Raw genomic sequence first — 25,579 nt, 5'->3', positions numbered from 1 at the left:
ATCCTCATGGTGGGACACTACCTCTCAGGTAACAGGTTGAAGATAGTGCTGCATAATGCTTAGATGACCAGCATGGGTGTTTTCTATCATGGGTCTGTTTCCACTCTGGCTAAAGTGGAGTCTGTGGTTACTCCCATTTAGGAGATGGGAAATCAGTGCTCTAAGCATTTCCATTATTTTGCCAAAGGTGACAGAACTTGTAAGAAGCAGAGTCAGGCAGAGGAGGGAGAGATGGTTAATGGGTATAGGGGTGCGGTTGGATAGGAGGAATCAGTTCTAATGCTCTATAGCACAGTAGGGTAACTGGTTGACAAGGATTTATGAAATATTTAAAAATGGCTAGTAGACAGGATTTTGAATGTTCCCAACACAAAGAAATGAAAAATATCTGAGGTGATAGATATGCTAAGTATCCTGGATCTGACCATTACTCATTGAATAAAAGTACTGCGATATCACAGTGTACCCTGTAAGTATGTGTAATTACTATGTGTCAAGTAAAATTATAAAATTTTTTAAAGAAGCAGAGGTACAGTCAGAACTTGCCTAACTCCAGCCAGTAGGCTTTCAACTACTGAGCCTTCTAGAAAGCTCACTGCTTACACTATGAGGTCTCTTGGGTAATGATTGTGCATTCAGGGGCTGTACCTGGCTGGTGGAGAGGACAAATCGGTTGCTCATGAGATATGTTTCATCTGTAAACATCTCAGGTGGCTCCTTGCACAGATCCCTGGCCAGCTCCCGCAGTGCTAGCAGGTGGTTGTCGATGGCCATTCCTGTTATGGCCTGGGTGGTTGGGGACAAAGAACAGGAGATGAGACATGGGCTCCTCTGTGCCTCCTCTTCCCTTCCTCTCTACTCCACAACACTAATGGTGATTCCAACAGGCATGGCTCATGCTCACCCAGCTCTTGCTGCAGCCAATGTGTGTGAGTGGCCACTCTGCCATTTTGGGCCCTGTGCCCTGCTGCATGTATAGGATGAGTCCAGAGCAGGTTGGGCTATATCCTGAGGATGTCTGAGTTAAAGGTCAGCAAGCATCCACTGCACACCCACATTTACATGGTGCTCTAATGGATGAGTGGGGTTGGCCTGGCCAATCCAAGTATCAACATGCTCAGACCAGGGAGGGAGTTTGGGGAGAAGATTGTGTGCTGAGTCCAAGGAATGCTGAGCCCCATTCAAGCATTGGAAAGGGTGTCTCTGGGCTGTTTGGGGACAGACTGTCTCACCACAACCAATGCTTCATCCCCCAGCAGGAGACTAAGGAAGGAGGGCCAAAGAGCAAAAGGTCTATTGCTAAATCTTGGCCACTTTGTGGGCCCCAGATCAATTCGCTTTATCTAGATTCATAATCTAAGAAATCATTTTGAGCCAGGAACTAGACATCTTAGCAGAGGCTCTGCTGACATTTTCAAGGAGAAGGAGCTGCTTGAATAATGAGACTTTTTTTTCCCTCTTTTTTTTAAATCACAAAAATGAACTCTTATCAAGTCATAGGATAATAGAACTAGGGCTTCAAAATTTTGATGCAGGAGGGACTCAGTGGGATGGCATGTCTGGAAGTGGGACCAGGGCACTAGTTCTGGCCCCACTTTATTTGTATACTGTTGTTGTTGTTGTTGTTATTATTATTATTATTATTATTATTACATGTTTATTTGAGGGCAATTTGGGGGACTGTGGAGGCTTTTGGGGAGGGTTATCTCTTGCCTGTAGCAATAAACTTTGGGTTAATGTCAGAGTAAGTGTAACTTTGGGGGTTTCATCATTCATAAACTGGTCATTTAGCTGCTAGAGTCCCTCATAGGAGGAAAACTCCCTTCCCTGTAAACTTTACTTAGGGTTACAAGGCACGTTTTGGAATTTGACAGCTGCTCTCTTTCAGTTGAGAATGAATGCATAAAGATGAAGCATAAGGTGTTTTGCTAAATCTTGGCCACTTTGTGGACTTCAGATCAATTCACTTAATCTAGATTCATAATCTTCAGAGGCTCAAGGCTTTCTAAAGGCACCTAGTTACAGTCTGAAAAGACAAGGTATACAAACCACAGCTCACTTTATGTTTATTTATTTACTTATGTGTTTGTTTTGCAGTGCTGGGGATTGAACCCAGGACCTCATGCATACTAGGCAAGCACTCTACCACTGAGTGACACCCCCAGCCCTACATCTCACCTTAGATGTACCCCATTAGGATAGACAGGAATAACTATGAGTCCATCCAAAAAGTAGATGGCTCTTTTCATTTCTCAGGCTACCTCTATTTAAGCTCTGATTCTCGTCAGTCCACAGAAGCAACCACTCTCTAGAGTAGCTGGTCCATCCCTGTTTTCACCAACTCTGCACCAACTACAGCAAGAAGAACTGAGTTAACAGGATGTTTAGATTAGAATCATGAATAGTTATGATTAAAACGACTCAAGGTTCAGCCTCTCATTCAGGGAAATTTTGAGTGCCTACTGTATGCCTGATGCTGCTAGGTATTGCAGCAACAATGGAGAAGAAAGGAGTCAAAGTCTGAGCCCTCATGGAGTTTATGGTGTAGTGGGGGCAGATAGCCACCAACCACCAAAAACCATACCATCATAAACTGAGAAACGAGATAGGAAGGAAAAGTATAAGGTGATAGAAGAGTCTGTGAAAAGGGACCTAAACCACATTGTCTCTCTGTTATCTAGTCTCAGGTATTCTGTTATATCAGTTAACACTGACTAATGAGCCAACCAGCTCTCTTCTTTTCAACCCCCACATCCCCATTTTGGTGGATGGTCACAATGCCTGAGCCACCCCAAGGCTCTGCAGTGCAATTCACTGGAGTCCCCAACTTCTCTTACTGTTTGCTAAGTCAGTAGACATCTGTTCTATTTTCCAGCTTAGACACTTTGATGTTACCTTCTTTCCCATTCTCTTTGCCCTACTGTATTTATGGATTAAAAAATCCCTAGGCTGTTGTTTCAGAGAGTTTCAGAGTGAGTGCCGTAAACCCTTGTGTTCAGTTAACCATGTTAAATCAAAAGTCTTTGTCTTCCTCTTTAACCCCCCAGTCCCTGCCCAGTGAAAGTCCTTAATCAATTCTCCCTCAATGTCATGGAGTTTCCTAATTAGCATCTCTGCCTCTTGGCACACCACCTACCACCCCACTGGTCCTTTGTATGCCCCATACTGGGGTAAGCTTTTAACAGGAAATCCAACATCTGCTCCTTTGTCTTTTGTAAGCTGCATACACGGAGCTACTTGTTTTTCTTCAGATGTGTCTTATTCTCCCAAGACTCTTTGCCTTTGCACCTGATGTTTCCTTCTTGGGTTATCCTCTCCTCTCTTCATCCCTCAAGTCTCATGTGAAGTGTCACTTCTTCTGGGAAGTCTTTTTGGATTTTTCCAAGCAGAGGAAAGATCTTGCTCCTCCATGTTCACTATTGCTTCCTGAAGGCTCTTTTCACATGGAGTTGGACTTGACTTTGGAAGGCCTCTCCCCCAGCTACAAGTTAACCTCCTTATGGGGAGTGTTTATAGGCTTTACTTTTTGTCTCCTAGCACCTTACATGTTACCTGGTATTCAGCAGGAAGATACTACTACAACAACAAAGTATCCACTGAGTACAGAATACAAACTTGCCAAGTTTGGATCTGAAATGTCTCCCAAAGGTTCATGTGTTAAAGGCTTAGTCCCCTGCTTGGCACTATTGGAAGGTGGGAACTTTAAGAGGTGGACTTCATGGGAGGGCTTCTGGTCACTGGGGGTGTGTGATCTTACCAGTGATAGTGGGACCCCAACTCCTCCTCCTCCTCTCTCTCTTTTGCATCCCCACCATAGGTGAATGGCTTTGCTCCACTATGGGCTTCCCATTATGATGTGCTGTCACCAAAGGCCCAAAAGTTAGGGGGCCAACTGACCGTGGACTGAAACTTCTGAAACTGAGCCAAAACAAATCTTTTCTCTTTCTAAGTTTATTATCTCAGGCATTTTGTTATAATAATGGAAAGCTGACTAACATAAGTGCTTAATTTTTCCCACACAGAACAAACATATAACTCTTCAGATAAATAGGGACATAGCAACTGAGTTAGAAGAAGAAAGTCTACATTGGCTAGTTCTAAAACCCAGAAATTCATTATAGTTGTTTTAAAGTATACAGAGTGAAATGTGGTCAAAACTTCTCAAATGACCCTTCAAAGACTGCACTGGAATGATTTGCAATCAATATATTGATTATCAGCCCAAGCAGATGCTTATTCTCTATTGTTTGCATGCAAATGATGGCTTTATAGTGCCAGAAAAGAAATTATTTCCCTAAACCAGGGAAATGGTCTCCTTATATTTTTGATGTCACTATTAATTTTTAGTACAGGTAGCATAAATAAACACCTGGAATATTAGAAGCAGAAATCAAACCTAGGTGGGAATAAATACTGCCTCCCCACTGCAAGTACATGTGTAATTGTGAAAGGTGTACAGACTGCCACCATTTACCAGTCCAGAACCCCATTCCCTCACATTTGACCTCTCTTGTATAAACCGTAAAGTTCTATGTATATGTTATTATTAACATTATGATTGTTTCAAGGGATTCCTAATACCACTCACTACTCTTGTAAAATCTGTGGAAAATAAGGAACAGTATGCTACCTATGTTCTAAAACTGAGAAAAGAAGACTCTAAGAGGGAGTTGGCCAAACCACTGGCAGTTGGTGACACTGCTCTCACAGGGTCTTGTGTCATGGCCCCAATCCTGGCACAGCTCTGTCTCTGGGCACAGCCTGTGGACACGAGGAGGCACAATATCACTCACCATGACTGTGTACTCGGTCTGGGCTCGGATGGCATCCTTCAAAAGCAGTAGTTTCTCGGAAGCCTGTCAACAGAGCAGAGAGTCAGCACACAGGGCTTTAAGGAGCTGGTGTCAAGGAGCCCAGTAGACAGGCAGCCCACAGTGGCCTCTCCATCTCCTGGTATTTCTTTGGGATGGTGTGGGACTTACTGGAATGGCAGCCTTGTGGTCAGTCATGGCTCTCACAAAAGTCAATGCCTGTGGAGTGGCTGATCTGATGTTGTCTACGCGCCCCTCCCGGAATCGGCGAATGGATGCACTCTCATAGGTGGGTACCAGTCTCTGGTGGAGCCTGCATAAGATAAAGGATGAATGGCAAATGGTAATTTATTCTCAAGGAATCATAAACACTGAAAGAAAAATAGCCTTGGCAGGCTTTATTTTTACAGTCCTGACTTGACTTGGCATAGTATTTCATTTTAATGTTAATAGAATTCTAGAGGAGAATTCCTGAAGATGAATGCTAGGGGGTCTCTAATAGGAAGAGCTGTGTACATTTTTATCCATGGGAAACACTGTGTTGATGTAAAATAAGAGATGACTGGTTGCTTTTTAAAGAATTCCCAGTCTGCTGGAAAACCTGGAATTCTTGGTGAGGCCTGATGAGTGATTAATAGCATGGGATGGAATAATTGTGCAATTAATCATTTACACCCTTAAGGGAATCCTGTTTTATTTAAAGCAATTCAGTCATGGCCTCTGCATCAAGCCAGGGAGGGGTCTTAATGATGGTGAGTGTAAGCTGCAGCCCAGGTCACACCTTCAGGGCAGCTAGATCTGTGGCACCATGGCTGTGCTCTCCTTTCTTCACAAAGCAGACCTGAAAAAGGTGGTTCACTTGACCTGTGTAGGAACGTGTCTGGCATCCCTATGGATTATTTTGGAAACCTGGTTATCCCAGTGGAGCTCATGATAGTGACCAGAGTAACAGTACAGTCAAGGGACACCTCTTTCCTTATGTGTGAGAACCAGGTGAGAACCCTCAGGTTTGCATGCTTGGCTGGCACACCCCCTTTCCCAACGGTCAGTAAAATCCTTGGTGTTGAGGGTGAGGGAGGAAAAAAAGATACAGAGCTCAGAGATGGGTAGTGACAGCCTAGAAACACACAGCAAGTCATACCCCTGTGTCTTAGCCCTCCTGCACTGGGTGGACTTTTGAGGGGATAATGAGGTATGACAGAACTGGGTAGCAAGGGAGCCCAAGGTGGTTGCTTCAGGTAAGGGAGTCCAGACAGATCTCTGAGGGCTGACACCTGGGCTGGAGGTGACGGGGGTGGGAGGGCAGAGGCATAGGCAGGACAAAGTTCTAGAGGTAGGAGAGAGCTTGCAAGAAGGTCTCAAGCATGGTGAGAAACAACCAGGAAGTTTCAAGGGGGTTAGTGATATTGTCTGGTTTGCATATTTCAAAGTTCATATTTCATGAAGTCAGGGTTACAGGGGACAAGAGGGGGAACAGATAACCCTAGGGAGTGTGCTAGAGTGTGTAAAGCAAGAGATGAAGGCAGCTTGGGGGGGTCTGAAGGGCAGTGGCAGTGGAGGTCAGAGGATGGGTTCCAGAGACATTTGGAGGAGAGCTGCCATGGAGATGTGGTGGGGTGCAGGGTGGAGGATGAGAGAAAGGGGTGAATCAAGAATTAGTCCAAAATCTTTGGACCAACTAGGGGACTGTTGTTCTCATTTCTTTATCAAGGTGGGGGAATTGGGGAGGAGCAGGTTGCCCCTACAGGATTCAGGTGGGCTGGATGAAATTGAGATGAGGAGTAGTATCCATAACTTTGTGGTCCTCCTTGCCTGACTGGCTCTCCTTAGCTCTGCAAGCCAGGCCCTTTGAGCTCTGTGCCATGGCTCAGGCAGTTCCCTGACTGTGACACCCTTCTTTTTCTTTCCTGAGATTGGATTTTTATGAAAAACCCAGTTCATGTGGCACTTCCTCCACGCAGCTTGCTTTGGTCATCCCCCCAGAAAGCCAGCTCTCCTTCTAGACTCTAGAAGCACCTTGTCCATCAACCCACTTGGACACAAGTCCATCTCATCTTTGCTCACCTGTAGAAGGCCAGCTGTAGGGCCACCTGGATGAAGGCATCAGGACTGCATTTCTGCTTCTTAATGAATGTTTTCCCATAGTTGTCAAACTTATAGACAATAAAGTCAAGATTCTTTACTATTCTGTAGAAAAAAAGAAGAAAAGATACTTTTATTTCATGTAAAATAAAATACATACACCACAGAGTCCACCAGAGTTTCTTGACCCTGGTTCACATTCTAGTACTCCAGAAGGTGAGGACTTGGTCCCTGTCCTCCAGCAATATGCTGGGGTGTCAGAGACATGCCTTGACCTATACAAGTGGCAGAAGGTGTGCAGGACCAGGGCTTGCCCTGGGCAGATGAGCTCAGCTGGACAGGGGTTGACTCTGCTCTGGCAGGGAGGTGGTTCAAGCTGCAGTATGAGACAGGGAGAAGCATGGGGAATGAGAGATATTTGCATGGGCAGGACCAGTACTGCCCACAAACCATATCCTAGCAGCCTGCTGCCCACAAAGTAGGCCATTCATTTGACCCCTGAAAGAAGGTGTGACTGACATCACTGTGGACTCATCTCTGGCTGTTGTAGCAGAGCTCGTTTCTCAGCTGGCTGCCAGCAGTGTGACCTCACCAAGACTCATCCTCCCTATCCTCTGGGGAAGAAGGGCCTGGGGCCTGCCTGGCTGCTTGTCACAGTCACCCTAGCAAGGGTTACTCATCTGGTGCTTTACCAGTGGCTGAAAACCTATTTTATCCAGAAACTGCCACAGGGTATCCCATGACAAGCCTGGGTCTTTGTCATTGTCAGAGTAAGAGGAAACTTTCCTGAGTCTACATGAACCCAAGCCACCCCTAAATAGACTAATATTCTCCTTTATGAGTCTGAGTTCAGGCAGGAGTAATGTTCAGCAAGGTCCTTACCTTCTGTCCCTTTTCTTTCCTGAGCACAAAGCCCTGGGGGTGCACCCCAACCGCTGCTCACACCTTCCCTTGGACTTAGTGTGCCCTGCCTGCTTCTTCTTGAATTATCCCTGCTTTACATGAGCTCAGCTCTGAAGGGGCCCTGTCAGGTGCTGAGGACTTACAGAGACTCAGAGGGGTCCCAGTTTTCTCAGGTATTTGCCCCTCAGCCTAGTGGTTTGACACACTCTTTGGACAGACTGAGCTCTGTCACCATAGCCACTTGGAAACCTCCTCCCCAGGAGGACCTCATCCCCATTCAGACCTCATCTCCCTTCCAGGGGCTGCTCAGGGATCCTCCTTCTTCCCCACCCACAGACTTCACCTTGGCCTCCAGAAAGAGGAGTTGGGGACCTTTCGAGCATATGGGGCCTGCTCAAGGACCTGAAAGTGACCAGGCTCTTTCTTCCCCCCCAGACTCACAAGTCCACCAACTTATTCCCCTGGCGGCTCACTTATCCCCTGAGCCAACCTGTGAAATTTAGATGTCAGGATCGTTCTATAGAAAACCTAGGCCTCTGCACTGCCCTGCTAAAGCCAGGCAGCCTCCACAGCAGCTCTCAGTGGAATAGTCATCTCCATCTTTGGGCCTCCCAGCCCAGCCATACCCTGTCCTTCTCACCTGTGCTATTCCCACAGTGTCTTTGCTGGCTCCTGCAAGATTCCTGCACAAGATCCTCCAGGGGCTCCTCATTTCCAGCAGAGCAAGCTCCAGCCCATAATATGAGAATAGAGAACCTCTTCCCAGTATGGCCTCACCTTCCCTTTTGTGCCCTAACTATGGCTATTTTCCACTCTCTGGACTCCAGACCAGCCTGGTTACTTATGAACTGATACAAGCTTGAACAATCTTCCTTTCTTCCTCTTCCCCATCTACCTGCACCTGGAACCCCTATTCATTCTTTGAGGGCCACCTCTGAAAAGCTCTTACTCACTGTCCAGGTACAGTTCCATTTCTGTGTCTCTGTGGGTTCAGATCTACATGCCTCTCTTTCATTTGGGCACTTATCTTACTACTTCACACGTTTGGTCCAGGGATCTGCTTCCTCCACTAAAGTGTGGAGGATGGGCTTCGTGGCACATTAATTTTTGTGTTCCCAGAGCATTGCCACAGACAGGTCTGGCACAAACTAGAGCTCTGCACATGTTTGATGAATGAATGAGTGAGTTGATGAATGAATTCCTACCTTCATACTCACTTACTGAATGAAGAAATGAGCAATCACAGTTGTTCAGATCTGGTTGCCAGTCCCCAGCTCCCACCACACATTGCCATTGTCCTTGGCCATGGCCCACCCAGAAGGGTTCATGGCTATCCCTGGCCCTCCTGCCTGGCTCCCTCCTGTTTGGGTCCCGTTAGGGCCTGAACCACCCACTCCCCATGGGGAGAAAGGCCCCCTTGTCAAGTTGCAGTGTAAACTCAAGCAAATTGAATAGCTTGGATTCAAATGACCTATTCAAACCAGTTGTTTATTACTCTCCCAAAGCAGGGGATGATTTCCTGGCCTTGACTCTGCTCAGTCAGGTGAAACCTGCAGAAAAAAATAGCTCCACGTTTGCATTTTATGGAAATGACAGATACTTCAGCAAGGTTATTTCCCGAGAGTTATAACTCCCTTTTAGTTTGACTACATTTCCATGAGGGGTCGGGGTGGGGTGGACCCTGGAGGGAAGGCAGGGTTGCTGGGGTCTTTGGAAACTTCTAGGGTGCCTCAGCAGCTGCAGGGGGTGGGGGGCATCTAGGAGGGGCATCTCTGGGAGGCCACAGGTGGATGACCCTGGAGGAGACTTTGGCTTCTTCTTACCGTTGAAGTTTTTCAGCTGAGGAGGCTAGGTGGCCTTGAATTTCTGGAGAACATTTCCACCTTAGCCTCCTGGGAGCTGGGAGCTCACTTACAGAGTCTGCTCGAACCAGTTTCTTGTTGTTCTTCATCCTGCGGGCACAAAGAGGCAACCTCCTGAGGCCCTGCTACTTGGAAGGCTGCCCACTGCAATCATCTTAACTGTTGGTTGGTGCAGTCTTGGAGTTTCAGGGGGTATTAGCTGCTCCAAACTGATAGGTAACAGATAGATGTGAGTGGTGGGAGCTTGAAGTTAAGGAGATATTCTTATAAACTGGGCCTACTGTGCTGACCCCCACATGCTTTCTGTTAAAAAGCAATTTAACTGCAGCCCTATCAGCTCAAGTCAGTAGAACATGTTACATTCCCCAGTAAACAACCTGTTATCTGCAAGAGAAATGCAGGCCCAAAATGCCAATGAGAAGAACACAGGTTATTTTAAACAGGGGGATTCTGTGACCCTTAAATAGGGAACTCAGGGAGATAAGGATAATTCTCCCAACCATAAAATCCATAAGAACAAGTTCCAATTAGAACCTGTCAGCATGGTCCAAAGTGACCTAGAGTTGCCCTGGACTGTTACCATGTGCAGTGGGGACTTAGGAGTTTGATGCAGTCTTGTTGTCAGTCAAAAGTCAAGAGGTGAACCTGGGGGGACATTCTAGAAACATCGCTGGGACCCCCCCCTAGTAAAACTGGAGGGCAGGAGGGGGCATGTCTTCCTTCTCATCTTAGAGAGGACCCACTCTCTACCTTGAGAGTGTCCCCTTTTCCTATTCTTTCTAATAAACTTATGCCTGCCTGCTATTCTAAGTGGCATGTCTGAAATCTTTCTGGGGTGATTTCAAGAACCCGTAAGAGGGAGCTGTTATAGCTGCCTTGGCTCCTTGGTTCTGTGGCAGGTCCTTACCCTGTAACAAAACCACTGCATAGATGAATAAATTGAGGCCCAGAGAGGCCACCAAAATTAGTAAGAGGGAGAGCATGATTCTATTCAGTTTTACCTTACTCCAAAATACATTATTTTTATTTGTTTCCTGTTGGACCTTGTTATACCAATAACATTTACATAATGGAGAGAAATGTAGGAGCAAACTGTTGTTCTATTTGCAAGAGTTGGCTTGTGTTTTAGTGATCCCAAAGAGTTCTGTGGAAGAGATTGAGAATTTAAGTGGAGGGAGAAGGTGCTAGAAGAGAATGATCAAAAATGAAAAGAGTAAAAAATGCAATGTGTTTAAAGGATAGAGAAGCAGGATCAGTTCAGAGGTTGGGAAGGACCCAGACTGGGGAGGGAGAAGTTGCCAATCAGAGACCTCCCTCTGTGCTGGGTCATTAGTTGACCCAGTCCTGACTTAGGACAAACAGCAGGTATTGGTCTGGACTTTCTGGACCAAAGCAGATGTTCCTGAGAATTCTTTGCCATGCCTCTCCCTGACTGTCCTACATCTCTTGTCCAGTCTGCAACTTCCATCTGGGATCCAGGAAGTGTGTAATGCCACATTTAAGCTGCTTTCCCCCCAAATCGTCTTTTACTAAGCCACTTTCCTGGTGGACACAGAGCCCCTCTCTGGTGGCCATCCTAATGTTTCCTGGCCTGGCGTGGCAGCTCTGGGTGATCTTCCTGTGTTCTGCCCCCAGGACTCACATGTGCTTGAGCAGATGCTCCGTGCACTGCACCAGGACGATGCCATCAAACGGTGAGTGTTCACACACCACGCCGCAGGTGCCATCTCGGCCCACGACAAACTGCAACAGGGAAGAAGAGAGAGGTGAAGCCCTGGGAGTCAGCATTTCACACCAGCCCTTTAGCTCCAGGTCAGGTTCCCCGGGCGTCTTGGGGTACTTCTCCTCCAAGGACACCAAGGCACTTTATTTCCTAAAGAGAATGCTTCATAGGGTTGCAGTGGCCTGAGAACATGATTCTCAAGACACTCTACCCTGGGTGACCTCCTTACCACAAAAGTTAGGTGCAAAGAGGAGCCCCGAGTTCCCTGACCGAGGCAGTCCAGGGATTCCTAGTGAGCTCACATGAAGTCTGTGTGCACCATCATCAGGTTCAGGCATCACTGGGCTTCTCAGTCTCACTTCCCCTTCATTACACACATAGACACCATCCCTTTCTGTGATCATTTGCCTGATGAACCCTGTTAGTTTTGGTCACCATTGATTTTATTCCCAGGTTCTAGCCAGTGTTCACCCTAGAGTAGATGCTGGATTATTGCAATGAACAAGTGAATGAAAGATAACGATCTGATTTGGATAGTAAGCAAATTCCTAGGGAGAAATAAAATACCACTTGACAGTAGTGAAGGCAAGGTATACTGGGGAGGCTCTGCTCTTCACTTCCAGGAACCCAGATCTCAGTTCTGCTGCTGCCCTGTGGAGTGGGGAGAGCTTCAGCAAGGTGCTTTGGGTCTTTGGACTTCAGGTTGCTTCATTAAATACAGGCCCAGCTCAGCCCAACTCCCAGGATTGAGATGAGGATTAGAGAGAAGGTGTATGAGGGATTCATAGACACCATAAAGATTACTTGACTTTTTTTGAAGACTTTTCAGACTATATTTATCTTACTTATGAAAGGAACATAGTGCACAAAGGTATAGAAGGAGATGATGAGAAAGATAAAATTTAGTTCTTAAAGTTTAACTTAAATAAAATGGGACTGGTTTGTAGCCCATCACACTCAGGAGATACAAGTTCTTGATCTGTAAATAGACAAATAAGTAAACAAATGCTCCCCAGGCGCAGTGATGCACACCTGTAATCCCAGCAGCTCAGGAGGCTGAGGCAGGAGGATTGCAAATTTAAAGCTAACATCAGCAAATTAGCAAGATCCTTTCTCAAAACTAAATACAAAAAAAGGGCTGGGGGTATTGCCCAGTGGTTAAGCACCTGTTTCCAATCTCTGTAAAGAAAGAAAGAGGGCAGGGGAGAGAGAGAGAGAGACGGAGAGGAGAGAGAGGAGAGGAGAGAGAGGAGAGGAGAGAGAGAGAGAGAGAAAGGAAGGAAGGAAGGAAGGAAGGAAGGAAGGAAGGAAGGAAGGAAGGAAGGAAGGAAGGAAGGAAGGAAGGAAGAAGGAAGGAAGGGAACGAGTTCTTTAAGTCTTCACTGAAATCTCTCTCAGGGGACCAGAACATATCACACACACTTGAGGCCTCTTTCCCTCCCTCCCAATCTTTCCTATTGTGTGCAACATGCTGAAATATTTACTGCCATTCTATAAATGAAAAAGTGAATTAACTAACTAACCAACTTCCCACAGAACTTGTCTCCAAAGGCATCCCTTGCTGACTCTTCTCTTTCTCCACCCACCCAACCCTCTGCTTTTCTGTGTTAAGACCCATCCTTCATCTTGTCAAATGCAGGTTGATGGAACCTCTCTGGACTTCCTTGTTCATCTGATAATCTGTCCTGCCTACGAAAGCCACCTGGAGGCCAGTACAGACTTACCCACAGGAGCAAGGAGCAGGGAGGCTGTGTCCACTCTCACATTAGTGCCTTTCTGTCCCTGCCACTCAAAGGAAGGGAGGAAAACAGTATCTTTTAAATGCTGTTTTAAACGCCAGCTTATTGCCAGGTAAGGTGGAGCATGCCTGCAATCCCATCTACTCAGGAGGTTGAGGCAAGAGGATTGTAAGTTCGATACTAATCTTGGCAACTTAGCGAAAGTCTATCTCAAAATAAAAAAGGGATGTAGTTCAGTGGTAAAATGCCTCTGGGTTCAATCCCCAGAACTGAAAACAAAACAAAACAAAAACAAAAAACTGCTCCCAAGGCTTACTATGTTCTGTATCCTGTGCATCCATTATATCATTTCATTCCCACAGCTGCTCCAAGAAAGATTACAAGCAGTTAGCAACACTGTGACAGCTAAAACAGCCAGCACAGTGGCAGGAGAACTCATCAGAAACACTGGAATTGACAAGGCAAACCAAAAAAAGGATAACACAGGGACAGAGAGGAAAATGAGGTGTTGCCAAGAACGCTCACCAACTGGAGCCATGCCAAGCAGAAGGGGAGCCATGGTTTGCCTGCTCTTTTAAATGGTCATTGTTGCCGAGAGTGTGGTGGCTTTAATGTTAAACAAGAGTAGATTTGGGATTGGTATGTTGAGGGAAGAAAGTATGGACGAACAGGAATGAATGGCCCGAGCTCTGCTTCGTCCCTGTCTGCATGGGCATGGGTAGAAGTAAATGTGTTCTAGGAAGATGTCATGGGAATGAAAAAACATGAATTATTGACTTCATTTAGGACTTTTCTTCTACAGGGATGCTAGGTTGCCCTATCTCTCAAGGATTAAGGAAGGTATGTTGAAATCAGGTGGTAGACATTGGGAAAAGCTGACAGGATTCTTGCTGAATGTGTCGAGAATTTGTTTGGTAGAACAGTGACACTCTCCCATCATTGCTGTGTCCCCACCTTACAGTGTGTGATGGGGGCAGGGAATGAGACCCAGGTGTGACCCAGATCTTCCTGGCACAAGTTTCAGGAGGGCTGGGATTTTCAGCTGGGTTCAGTCACTTACTCCTGAAGAGCTCTGGCAAATCCAGAGGTGACATCAAGAGCACATCTCAGATCCTTCAGCTGCCCCAGCCCCACCAAATCCAGCACCCTGGGTCCAGAGGCCAGTGGATGCAAATGCTGACTGACAGCACCGGACATGGCTATGTGGAAGGGGGCACTTACCTGCAGGGACTTGTCATACCAGCGGTTGGCCCCATTCTTGCTGCAGCCTCCGCCATGAAGGAGCTGGAGTGCCCTGTTGGTGTCACTGAGCTCCCCACCACTTGGGGCATCCAGGCACACCAGGCAGATGCAGCGCTCGATCATGTCCAGTGAGTCCCGGTTGGTAGAGTCTGCAGGACAGGCAAGCATGGCCTCAGCACCTGTCCTGCCCCAGGCCTGGGGTCCCCTCTCAGAGCCCCACATACTGCAGGGCAGCTGGACAACCTCAGGAGGGCAGTGAGATCAGTTAAACTGTCCTGAACCTTTTTCCTACCCAAGTGGTCCCTGTGAGAGTCCTGGCCTTCAGTTGTGGTCAGTTCTGCCCCAGGGTGTGCACTATTGGTCCTGCCTATCAGGGTGGAAAGGGATATACTTGGTTCAGCCTGTGTTGGAGAGGGGCTCCAATTCTTCATCCTCCACCTGGGCACCCTTGAGTCATACCTGTGCATAGGTGTTTATTTGTCTAAAATTATGATTTTCAAATATTTAAATTAGTGGTTGAAGTTTTAAAATTAAGCAATTTCATGCAAAAATCTGAAGGAAGCATCATCAACAACTTAGCAAGATCTGCTTGCCCCCTCTCTCCAGTTCTTGGTTTGGAGTCAGAATGGTAAACAGAAGGGCCAGGCTACCCCTGAACCTGCATCTGGATGATCATCTGGGGCCATTTCAGGCATGTGGAACTAACTCATCAAGACAAATAAACTAAAAGCCACTAGGTGTGCAGGACACATGCCACTTGGGAGGCTCAAGCCTGGCCTAATACAGCTTGCTTTTAAAAATTCTCAGGCTCCTGGACATTATCCTATAGGAAGGGTACTTTGAAAGCCATGCAGGCCCCCAAATGCCGCCCCCCCCACCACAGTAGCAGGAACTTAGACAAGGCTGGTTCTTCAGGAGAGGGAGTTAGGCACAGGGGGCTTGATTTCTCCACAGAGGGGTCTGAGCATAAGGTTCTTCCTGGAAGCGGACCCAGGCCAACTGGAGGAGCTGTCCTGTGATTCTTCCACCAAACATAGGAGGTTTTAAAAACATCCTGGTGGGGCCTGATCATGGGCACCAGCAGCTGCTGCTGTTGGAAGTGTCTCCCCTTCTTCCAAACCGGAGTCTCTATTGTGTTGATGGTGTGCTTTCCTCACCATCCCAAACTGAGTGAGTGTGGGGACAGATAACCTATCTTTTGGTTTAAAGTCCACCAAAATTTTTAAAGTCCATTAAAACCAAAGTATAATATTTTAGTTAAAATTTCTAAGGAGCCACATTAAGACCCAAAGGGGAAGGCTGCATATCTCCAAGATTCTGAGGTTGGGGCTGGATAGAGTTGATAGGATCAGGTGCAGGGATTCCTACTTCCCACAACCCCAGGGAAGGACTGAGTGCTCTATGCACAAGAAGACGGGAGTACATGGTATTTGGAAGCAAATTGCCATTATGTGGCAGAGATTGCTAGCTGCATGCCAGGGTCTCCTTTCTCCCTTTATTCAAAGGACCCCTGGGGCTTAGCTTGGCATGGAAACTGCCAGTTAAAGCTACATTCCCCAGTCTCCTTTACAACTAGGGGCAACCAAATGTCTAAATTCTGCCAACAAGATCTAGAAACACTATATTATAGCTTTCAGGAAGTCTCCTTAAAGGTAACTAGAAGGTGCTCTTTGCCCTTCTCCCTACTCTCCTCCCTTCTGCTGCTTGGAACCCACATGCGACTGGAGCTTTCACCTCCATTTTGCCTTCTTTAGGCATGGGGTGTGCTCCTCCTCCCAGTGTGGTTGCTGGATCCTAATTCCTTGTGATGGGTCTCCTCAATACTGGATACATGGCCACCTGTACTGGCCCCTGCTTTGCCCAAGTGATTTCTCCAGGTTCATGAGAAGTTTCCACAGACGTCCTTGAATGAAAGGTGTATCCAGTCCCCATTCATTCCTTTACTCTATTTGCAAATCTTTGGGGAAGGAGATGTAGCCCACAGCAAGTCTTCCACTCTGGGACATCCATTCATCCATTCCTGCTTCCTGTCTATACCCCTATATACCCCTGCATGGGCCTCACAGCCAACCACCTGCACTTCCTGGTCACCTGTGTGCATTCCATTTCTTCACCATGGCCCTTCTCCTATTCTGTCTATCAAACCCTGCTGGGTAAATCCTTTTAAGGTCCCTGATTCCCTAGCAGTGCTGGCCCTGTCCTCAAGGACTCCTAACACCCAGAACACACTGGCTCTGCAGCCTGTTCAGTGTAGACATGAAGGCTTCACTCTACCAGCCAGGTTAGACTCCCACAGCACACTGCACGGTGTGTGATCTGCCTCTACCTCAGCCCCACACTTCAGGCAGTCACTGCGGTCCAGCACATGCAGCCCTTTGAACCCTGATCTGATGCCCTCCCCATGTCTATCTGCTTGCCAAGGGCGAGGCCTGGGCCTCCACGCAAGGTGGGCACAGGATAGTATCCATGGATAGTAATGGACTTCAGTGTGCTTCTGTTGGTCTGGACAGGATGGGGCTGGGATCTGTGAACCCTGCTCAGAGAGGAGCCTGGAGGAGCTCTGCTGGCTAACAAGAAAGGCCTGAGGTTCCTCTGAGAGCAGGAAAACACTACATTAGGGGATATAATCATGGGGGAGTACAGGTGTGGGTGAGGCTGAAAACAGGATAGGGATTCCCCTCTCCTCTGCAAGGTTCTCTGCACCTTACCCGCCTCCCCTCCAGTAGGCATCTCTGCAGATGGCTATTGTGCTCAGTCCTGCACCGAGCTCTGTGCCAGGCATCCCCTTGGGCTTGCAGGCTAACCAGTACCTTCAGGGCATGGAAAGGTATTGAACAGACCTGAGTCAGATTCAGATGCACAGAGAGGAAGAGACTGATGTGTCAAGAGGGAGATAACAGTATGGGAAAGTCTTGGGAGAATGGAAGCAGACCCCAGGCTTATAGGTGGAGCTTGTGGGGGGCAGATTGGCCTCCAACTTGTGGATGGAGGCTGGAAGATTTAGAGGTGGCAAGAAAAACATAATGATGTGAGGCTATTATCCAACCTCTGCTGAGCACCTAGGATGTGCCAGCATCAACCTAAGCATACATGTTGACATATATGCAGTAGACATCATTGTCATGACTCATCTGTAGGCGAGAAGCAGAGAAACCAAATATCTCTATCTTAGGCAATTTCCAAGGCCTCACTTGTAATGGGGGATGATAACAATCATCCAGTAAGAGTGGGGAGTAGGTTTGATTCCAGGCATTTGAACTCCAATGCCTGTGTTAGGAGCAGAGCCTCAAGGGTTGTGAATGTCAGGCTTAGCAACAACAGGGAGCCACTGAAGAAGCTTGGACCAAGGTTGAAGTGGTCAGAGTAAAGTAAAGAATGCCTGGCAGCATGGGGAGGGTGTGGACCTGGAGGGGGAGGCAGGGACCCACAGCAGCAACTCAAAAGCTGCACCCATTGACCCTGTTGGCTATGCCTTGCTGAGCTGTAAGGGTTGCTTGGTGTCTGTTCTCACCCAGGTTTCTTAGAAACAGGCACTAAGATCAGTGTGGGATGGACAAGCTGCAGCTCCCTAGGAAGCCTACAGAAACCCTGACCTGCTAGGAGGCGGGAGGGAAGACTGATAGAACCCTGGAAAGGAGAGTGAGATTTTCTGGGTATCACAAGGCTGGCGGCAGAGAAAGGACTGTCCTCTGGGCATCAGTACCCCAGGCTCCTCCAGGCAGGAGAGAAGGCTGCCGGAGGGAGTGGCTGAAGCCTTGCCATCAGGGCCCAGCAGCTCAGTGCCACCCAACAGAAGCCAAGTCCTGGCTCATTAGACAGGGTGAAATGAGAGCAGGACAGCAGAAGCTGGGAAGCCAGGTGGCCTTTGCAAATGAACTCCCTGCATACAAGGCTGATCGGTCAAAATGCTGACACGTTTATCGTGTACGTCAGAAAATGAACTACACCCAAACTCATCCACCATGACTCTGGTCCAAATGTAATGGAAACACAGGGCAGTGGGCTGGAGGCACACGGCAGGAGCCGTTTGTCTTGTGGCATTCTCATGGAGCACATCGGGGCTCACTTAATGTGGTAAACTCAATCTTCTTCAAGGAGGCCCTGCTTTAATAGTGAGATGTGTGAGTTGAGTAATAAGAGGAGCTGCCCTACACCCCACACTCAGGGCGTTGACAGCTTCAATGGTGCGGAAATTCCAGAGGCTAGGAGGCCTTGGGGAAGCTCCGCGGCTTCTGTTAGGGGTGGAAAGCCTTAAAGACTGACTCAGGTGAGCAAAGATAAAAGATATATCTAGTACCTCTGTCTTTGGGAAGGCTGTAAGACTGCATTGCTGCTCTTTAACATGCACACCTGAGCATGAGCACACAAGGACATACACAGTCCTTGCTAGGACACTTGTCTTCCTTGATCTGTTACCAGAGAAATGGGTAGAAATCTGTTACCAGATTTCTACTATGCTCCCTGTCCCCCATCACACAGTCAGGGAGATGGAGGTACTGAATCTTTTTCAAAGCATAAAGCTTCTAATCCCTTGCCAATCCCATCTGAACAGCTTTCCTCCCCTGGTGAAGGAATTGTATCTCCTTTTGGGAGGTAAACCTACCATCACACACCCCATATTCTTCCCTGCTCCATGGCCTCGAGGGTGATTTTTATGTTTCCAATCCCCAGAGACTGAGAATCCAACAAAATTATTTCTCGCCCAGTGCAAATGGTTCTTGCAATTAGAACTGCTTTGACTTAAGATATAAAAGCCTCCTTTAGGAAGTTCAAGAAGGAGGGTCTTTGGCTTCCAGGAAGATAGAGTAGGCTTTCTCTCATTCCTCCCACTGTAAACCCTGTGATGTACATTTAAAGCAAACAAACAAACAAACAAAAGTTTCTGGAAGACAGAGGAAGGAAAATAGATCAGCCAGGGACCTCAGGACCTAAAAAATAGTATGGAGACAGGTCCTTGGGTGTAATGGACTGAATTGTGTCTTCTGAAAAATTCATATATTGAAGTCCTGGCTGCCAATGTGAGCCTATTTTGAGGTAGGACCTTTAGAATGGTTAATTCAAGTTCAATGAGATCATAAGGGTGGGGCTTTAATCCAATAGGGACTGGTGTCTTTAAGAAGAAGGAGAGACACCAAAGATGTGTACACAGAGAAAGGACCATGTGAGGACAGAGTGAAAAGACAGCTAGCCATGGACACAGGCCTCAGGAGATACCAACCCTGCAAGCACCTTGATCTTGAACTTCCAAACTCCAGAACGGTATGAATGCATTTCTGTTGTTTAAGCACAACAAGTCTGTGCTATTTTGTGATGGCAGCCTGAGCACCTCAAAATACACTGGGTATTTTTTTCCCCTAAAATATCCCACACTTGGAATAGGAACGGCCAGCACATAAAATCTCAAGTAGGTATAGAAAACAAAATGAAAATAAAAACTCAACAAAATTCTGCTCTCTCTGTCCAAAGAACCAAAAAAAAAAAAAAAAAAAGAAAAAAAAAGAAAAGAAAAGAAAAGAAAGTATAGCTATTCTCTTTAGACAAATATCACAGGAAAAACTGTCATTCTTACACACCACACACTCACACACACACACATCCTCCACCCTTCACTGCCAGAAAAAACCAGTGGGGAGCCTAGACTTCTACCTCTCCCTGGTCCATAATGAGGCCATCTCAAACCTCCTGGACTATCAGAGAAGGCATGGTCAGAATTCAGGGGTGGAGAAGAAAGTAGTGCAGTTGAAGATGGAACAATGGAAATTACCAATCTTGAACCAATCAGAGGAAACAGATTAGGAAAAAGAAAGAAAGGGCCTAGGAAACTCTGACACACAAGATCTAGCATTCATGTCATCAAATTCCAGAAAGAGAGGAGGAAGGCAGAGTAGAAAGTACACAGAGAAACATTGGCAAAAAACCTCCCAAATTGTTAAAGACATAAACCTAAAGGTTCAAGAAACTGAAATAACCTGAAAAAGGACAAATTGGAAGTATCATAATACATATCATAGTTGAACTTCTGAAAACCAAAGGCAAAGAAATCTTGAAAGAAGTGAGAGAGAAATGATACTTTATAGGAGAAAAGCAATTGGAATGACAGCAAATTTATTAGAGGCTAGAAGGACATGGCACACATTTTTCAAGTTCTGAAATGAATAACTGTCAACAGAGAATTTTTAAATCCAGGTTAAAAGATCTTTCAGAAATGAAGGAAGAAGGGCAGGTGCAGTCAAGCATGCCTGTAATCCCACGGCTAAGGAGGCTGAGCGGGAGGATGGAGAGTCAGAGCCAGCCTCAGCAACTTAGGGAGGTCCTGAGCAACTCAGCAAGACCATCTCTAAATAAAATATAAAAATGGCTGGGGATGTGGCTCAGGGGTTAAGCACCCCTGGGTTCAATCCCTGGTACCAAAAAAAAAAGAGAAAGAAAAGAAAAGAAGAAATTCAAAACATTCTCAAGTGGGGGGAAAAGAAAACCCATTTAGGAATGAGGGTGTTGCTCAGTGGTTCAGTAGTTGAACACTTGCCTTAGCAGGTGTGGAGCCTTGGACTCAATCCCCAGTAGCAGGAACAAACAAACAATAACACTACAAACAACAACTAAGAACATTTCATTCCTAGCAGATCTCTCCCTAAAAGAATGGCTAGAGGAAGCTTCCTACAAAGGAAGGCAATGATAAAAGAAGGAACACTGGAATATCAAGAGAGAAGAAAGAACAGCGGAAAGAGTAAAACTCAGAAATTACATGTTAGCGTTGAAGCAAAAGTTGTAATAAGGCTAATATGTTTTTAAAGGTATGTAGATGAATTATTAAGATAGTTAAAACAGGGGAGAGTAAAAGGATATAAAAAGGTAGTAAGGTTTTCTGTATTCACTAGACTGGTAAATTTTAACACCAATAGACTAAAATATGATACATATATGATATTACTTATAGAAACTGCTAGAAAAAGCTGCTACATGAACAGATAACACTAAAAAAACCACTATAAATAAATCAAAGTAGACTTTTAAAAAATGTTTACATAACCACAGGAAAGCAGAAAAAGAAAACAAAGATGGGCGTGGTGGTGCATGCTTGTAATTCCAGTGGCTCAAGAAGCTGAGACAGGAGGATCATGAGTTCAAAGCCAGCCTCAGCAACTTAGGGAGGCCCTAAGTAACTCAGGGAGACCCTGTAGCTAAATAAAATACAAAAAGGGCTAGAGATATGGCTCAGTGGTTGACAGTCCCTGAGTTCAATCCCCAGTACCAAAAAGAAAGAAAAAAATTGAAAGTGAAAACAGAAAACAAAAACAAAAATTTAAATTTTAGAATTTAGCTAGTTCAATCCCCAGTACCAAAAAGAAAGAAAAAAATTGAAAGTGAAAACAGAAAACAAAAACAAAAATTTAAATTTTAGAATTTAGCTAGTTCAATCCCCAGTACCAAAAAGAAAGAAAAAAATTGAAAGTGAAAACAGAAAACAAAAACAAAAATTTAAATTTTAGAGTTTAGCTGTCACATATAAGTTATTACATTAAGTGTAAATGATTTAAACATACCAATTAAAAAACAAATATTGGCAGAATATATTAAAACATGACCCAGTTCTTTGCTGTTAATAAGGAACTCCCATCATATGATGATACAGGTTTGTTGTAAGTAAAAAGAAGGAATAAAATATATCATCAAACATTAATCAGAAGAAAGCAGGAATCACGATATTAATGGCACATAAAGTAAACTTCAGAATAAAGAGATTTATCAGTCATAAAGAGACAGTTCTTTAAAATAAAAGGTAAATCCATAAAGAAGACATAGCAATCCTAAATGCATATGTAACAAAAATACCACAAATGTGTGAAGAAAAAACTAACAGAATTAAAAGAAGGAATAGATAAATCCACTATTACAGTTGGAGACTTCAATACCCATCTGTTGACAATTGATTGAACAACTAGACAGAAATTCAGTAAGGACATAGAACTCAACAACACTATCAATTGACAGGATCTATTGTATAGAACACTTTGCTCAATGATAGCAGAATGCTTGTTCTTTTTAAACATCCATGAAACATAGGCTGAGATACTACATCCAGGGCCATAAAACAAACTCAGAAAATTGAAAATAATTTAAATAATACAAAATGTTTTGTTCTCTGATCATAGTGGAAGCAAAGTAGAAATTTAAAAAGCCCTGAAAAATAACATGTAAAATGCCTAACATTTAGAAACAGAACAACACACTTCAAGAATCTGTGAGTCAAAGAAGGAGATTTAAGGTAATTTAAAAAATACACTGAAATGAATAAAAATCAAAATATACCATACAAATATTTGTGAGATGATTCTAAAACATTAATACAAGGGAAATTTATAGTACTAAATGCTTACATTAGAAAAGAGGAAAAATCTCAAATCAATAATGTAAGTTCTCACCTCAAGAAGCTAGTAAAAGAGGAACAGGAAAATCCCAAGGAAGCAGGAGGAAGGAAATCATTGAAAAGAGGAAAAAGAAAAAGGAAAGAAAATCAATAAAAAGAAATAAATTTGGTTCTTTTAGAAGACCAATAAGATTTCTAGCAAGATCATGAGAGAGATGAGAGAGAGAATAAAGAGAGAAAGAGAGAGATGCAGTGGGGTAGGGGGAGGAAGAGAATGAATTACCTATACCTATCATCAGGTACAAGATGGAGGATATCACTTTAGAGCCTATGGATACCAAAAGTAAATAAGAGAATTCTATGAACAATTCCACACAGAAAAATCTGATAATTCAGATGAAATGAACCAATCCTTGAAAACTATAGACTCCTACTACTCATTAAATATGAAACAGATAATGTGTGTACGTGCATGTGTGTGTGTGTGTGTGTGTGTGTGTGTGTGTGTTGCTGGGGACTGAAGTCAGGGCCCTATGCTTATTGGTAAGCACTCTACCACTGAGATACACCACTGGGCCTCTATAACTATTAAGGAATTGAATATGTCAGTTTAAAACTCTCCAAAAATGCATCTCCAGACCCAAATGATTTTCACCAAAAAAACTTTACCAAGCATTTAAAGAAAAATTAATATTTTCTCTTCTAGAAAATATTAGAGACGGGAACACTTCTCAAATTTATTCTATGAACTGGTATTACCCTAATGCCAAAATAAAACTAACATAGTATAAAAACCAAGCAGCTATAAACACAGATGCAAAAGTACTGAACAGAAACTTTAGCAAATAGAACTAGGCAAATATAAAAATAATTATACACGATATTAAGTGAAGTTTGTTTCAGGGATGCAAGGCTGTTTTCATACTTGAACAACAATTGATATAGTTCACCATATTAACAGAATAAAAATGAAGAATCACATGAATATATTAATTGTCATAGAAAAAAATTTGGCAGAATTCAACATCCATTCATAATAAAATCTCTTAGGAAACTAAGAATAGAAGGGAACTTCCTCAATTTCATAAGGAGTATCTACAAAAAAATCTATGTCTAACATCATATTTAAAGGCTAAAGAAGGAATCTTTTCCCTAAGATCAGGAATAAGACAAAAATATCTACTCTTACCACTGCTACTCGACATAGTACTGGACGTTCTGGCCAGTGCCATAAGGCAAGAAAAGGGAATAAAAGACTTACAGAACAAAAAGGAAAAAATAAAATTGTCACTATTTTCGTGTAACATGATTTTTTACATATAAATTCCTGAAGAATCTACAAAAGCAAGCAAACAACAACAACAACAACAACAACAACGGCAACAAAACCTCCTAGAATTAATAAATGAATTCAGCAAGGTCACAAGATACAAGATCAACATATAAAAATCAATTATATTTCTGTATACTTGGGACAAACACATTGACATTAAAATTAAAAATACACAACCAATTATAATCATTCAAAAGAAATTCAGTATTTCAGTATAAATCTTGCAAAACAACCTATAGAACTTGTATGCCAAAACAAAACACAAATGAAGGAAATCACAGAAGCTCTAAGTAAATGAAGAAATACACCATGCTCACGCTTTGGAAGAGTCAACACAGTGAAGACGTCAGTTCTCCTCAAACTGATATACAAGTTTAGCAGCATTTCCATCAAAATCTCAGCAGGAATTTTTGTAGATACAGATGATGTTATTCTACAATCTATATGAAAAGGTGAAAAAGCTAGAACTGCTAAAACAATTTTGAAAAAGAATAAAGTTAGAGGAATCAATACATCTAAAGACTAATTATTAACTACTTTATCAAGCTTGGGTGATACTGGCAGAGGGATGTTTATCCCAGTAGAACAGAATAGAGAATCCAAATAGACCCACAAAAATATGTTCCATTGATATGGATTAAGGAGCAAAGATCATTCAGAGGAGGAAGGATGGCATTTCAACAAATGGCACTGGAGCAATTGGACATCCATGGGCAAAGAAAAGAAAACCTTGACATAAACTTCAAACCTTACATAAATATAACTTTATATAGATTGCTGACTTAAATATATGGTATCCTACTATTGAACTTTCAGAAAAATATAGGAGAAAAGTTTTGACTTTTGGTGAAGAATTCTTTTGGCAAAGAATCTTAGATGAAACCAAAACATGATCCATAAAGAGAAAATTGATAAATTGTACCATAACAAAATAAAAAATGTTTACTTATTGACCCACTCTGTTAAGAAAATGGGAAGATGGACTGGGGATGAAACTCAGTGGTAGAACACTTGCCTAGGATGTGTGAGGCCCTTGGTTCCATCACCAGCACTGACAAAAAAAAAAAAAAAAAAAAAGAAAAAGAAAAAGAAAGAAAAGAAAAAGATGGAGAGAAAAGCTACAGACAAGGATAAAATATTTGCAAAACACATATTCAAAAAGGACTGGTACCTAGAATATACAAATGACTCTTAGAACTAACAATTAAAAAAAATCCCAACAACCCAATTAAAAATTGGGCAAAAAAAATATAACAAGACATTCAATGTTATTAGTCATTAGGAAAATAGAAATTAAAACACAATGAGATATTTCCTTATCTATCAGAATAGCTAAAATAAAAATAGTGACAACACCAAATACTGGCAAGGATACAGAAAAACTGAATGGCACACACATTGCTAGTGAGAATGCAAAATGATACAGTCACTCTGGAAAACATTTTATCAGTTTCTTAAAAAAATGAACATGCAGCTATCATGTGACCTACCAATTTAATTCCTGGGTATTTCTCCA

General features: G+C 44.0%; 1 protein-coding gene across 4 annotated transcripts in view; it reads right to left on the bottom strand.

Moving 5' to 3' along the window:
• The window catches only part of Chat (choline O-acetyltransferase), a 51,203-nt gene that overhangs the window by 4,249 nt on the left and 21,375 nt on the right, over nucleotides 1–25,579 (bottom strand). For 2 of the 4 annotated variants that reach the window (XM_047554552.1, XM_047554553.1), the window contains 7 exons: nucleotides 14,342–14,511; nucleotides 11,301–11,401; nucleotides 9,620–9,748; nucleotides 6,876–6,998; nucleotides 4,983–5,124; nucleotides 4,794–4,856; nucleotides 649–786 (listed from right to left, as the gene is read on the bottom strand). In XM_047554552.1, coding sequence (XP_047410508.1) covers nucleotides 649–786; nucleotides 4,794–4,856; nucleotides 4,983–5,124; nucleotides 6,876–6,998; nucleotides 9,620–9,748; nucleotides 11,301–11,401; nucleotides 14,342–14,511 — 866 coding nt within the window. The remainder of the gene's footprint in view (nucleotides 1–648; nucleotides 787–4,793; nucleotides 4,857–4,982; nucleotides 5,125–6,875; nucleotides 6,999–9,619; nucleotides 9,749–11,300; nucleotides 11,402–14,341; nucleotides 14,512–25,579) is intronic. The other 2 variants (XM_047554555.1, XM_047554556.1) reach the window with 2 other exon arrangements.

This window comes from Sciurus carolinensis, chromosome 5, assembly GCF_902686445.1.
Source record: "Sciurus carolinensis chromosome 5, mSciCar1.2, whole genome shotgun sequence".
NCBI classification, from domain to species: Eukaryota; Metazoa; Chordata; class Mammalia; order Rodentia; family Sciuridae; genus Sciurus; species Sciurus carolinensis.
This window is presented reverse-complemented; position numbering and strand designations above follow the sequence as displayed.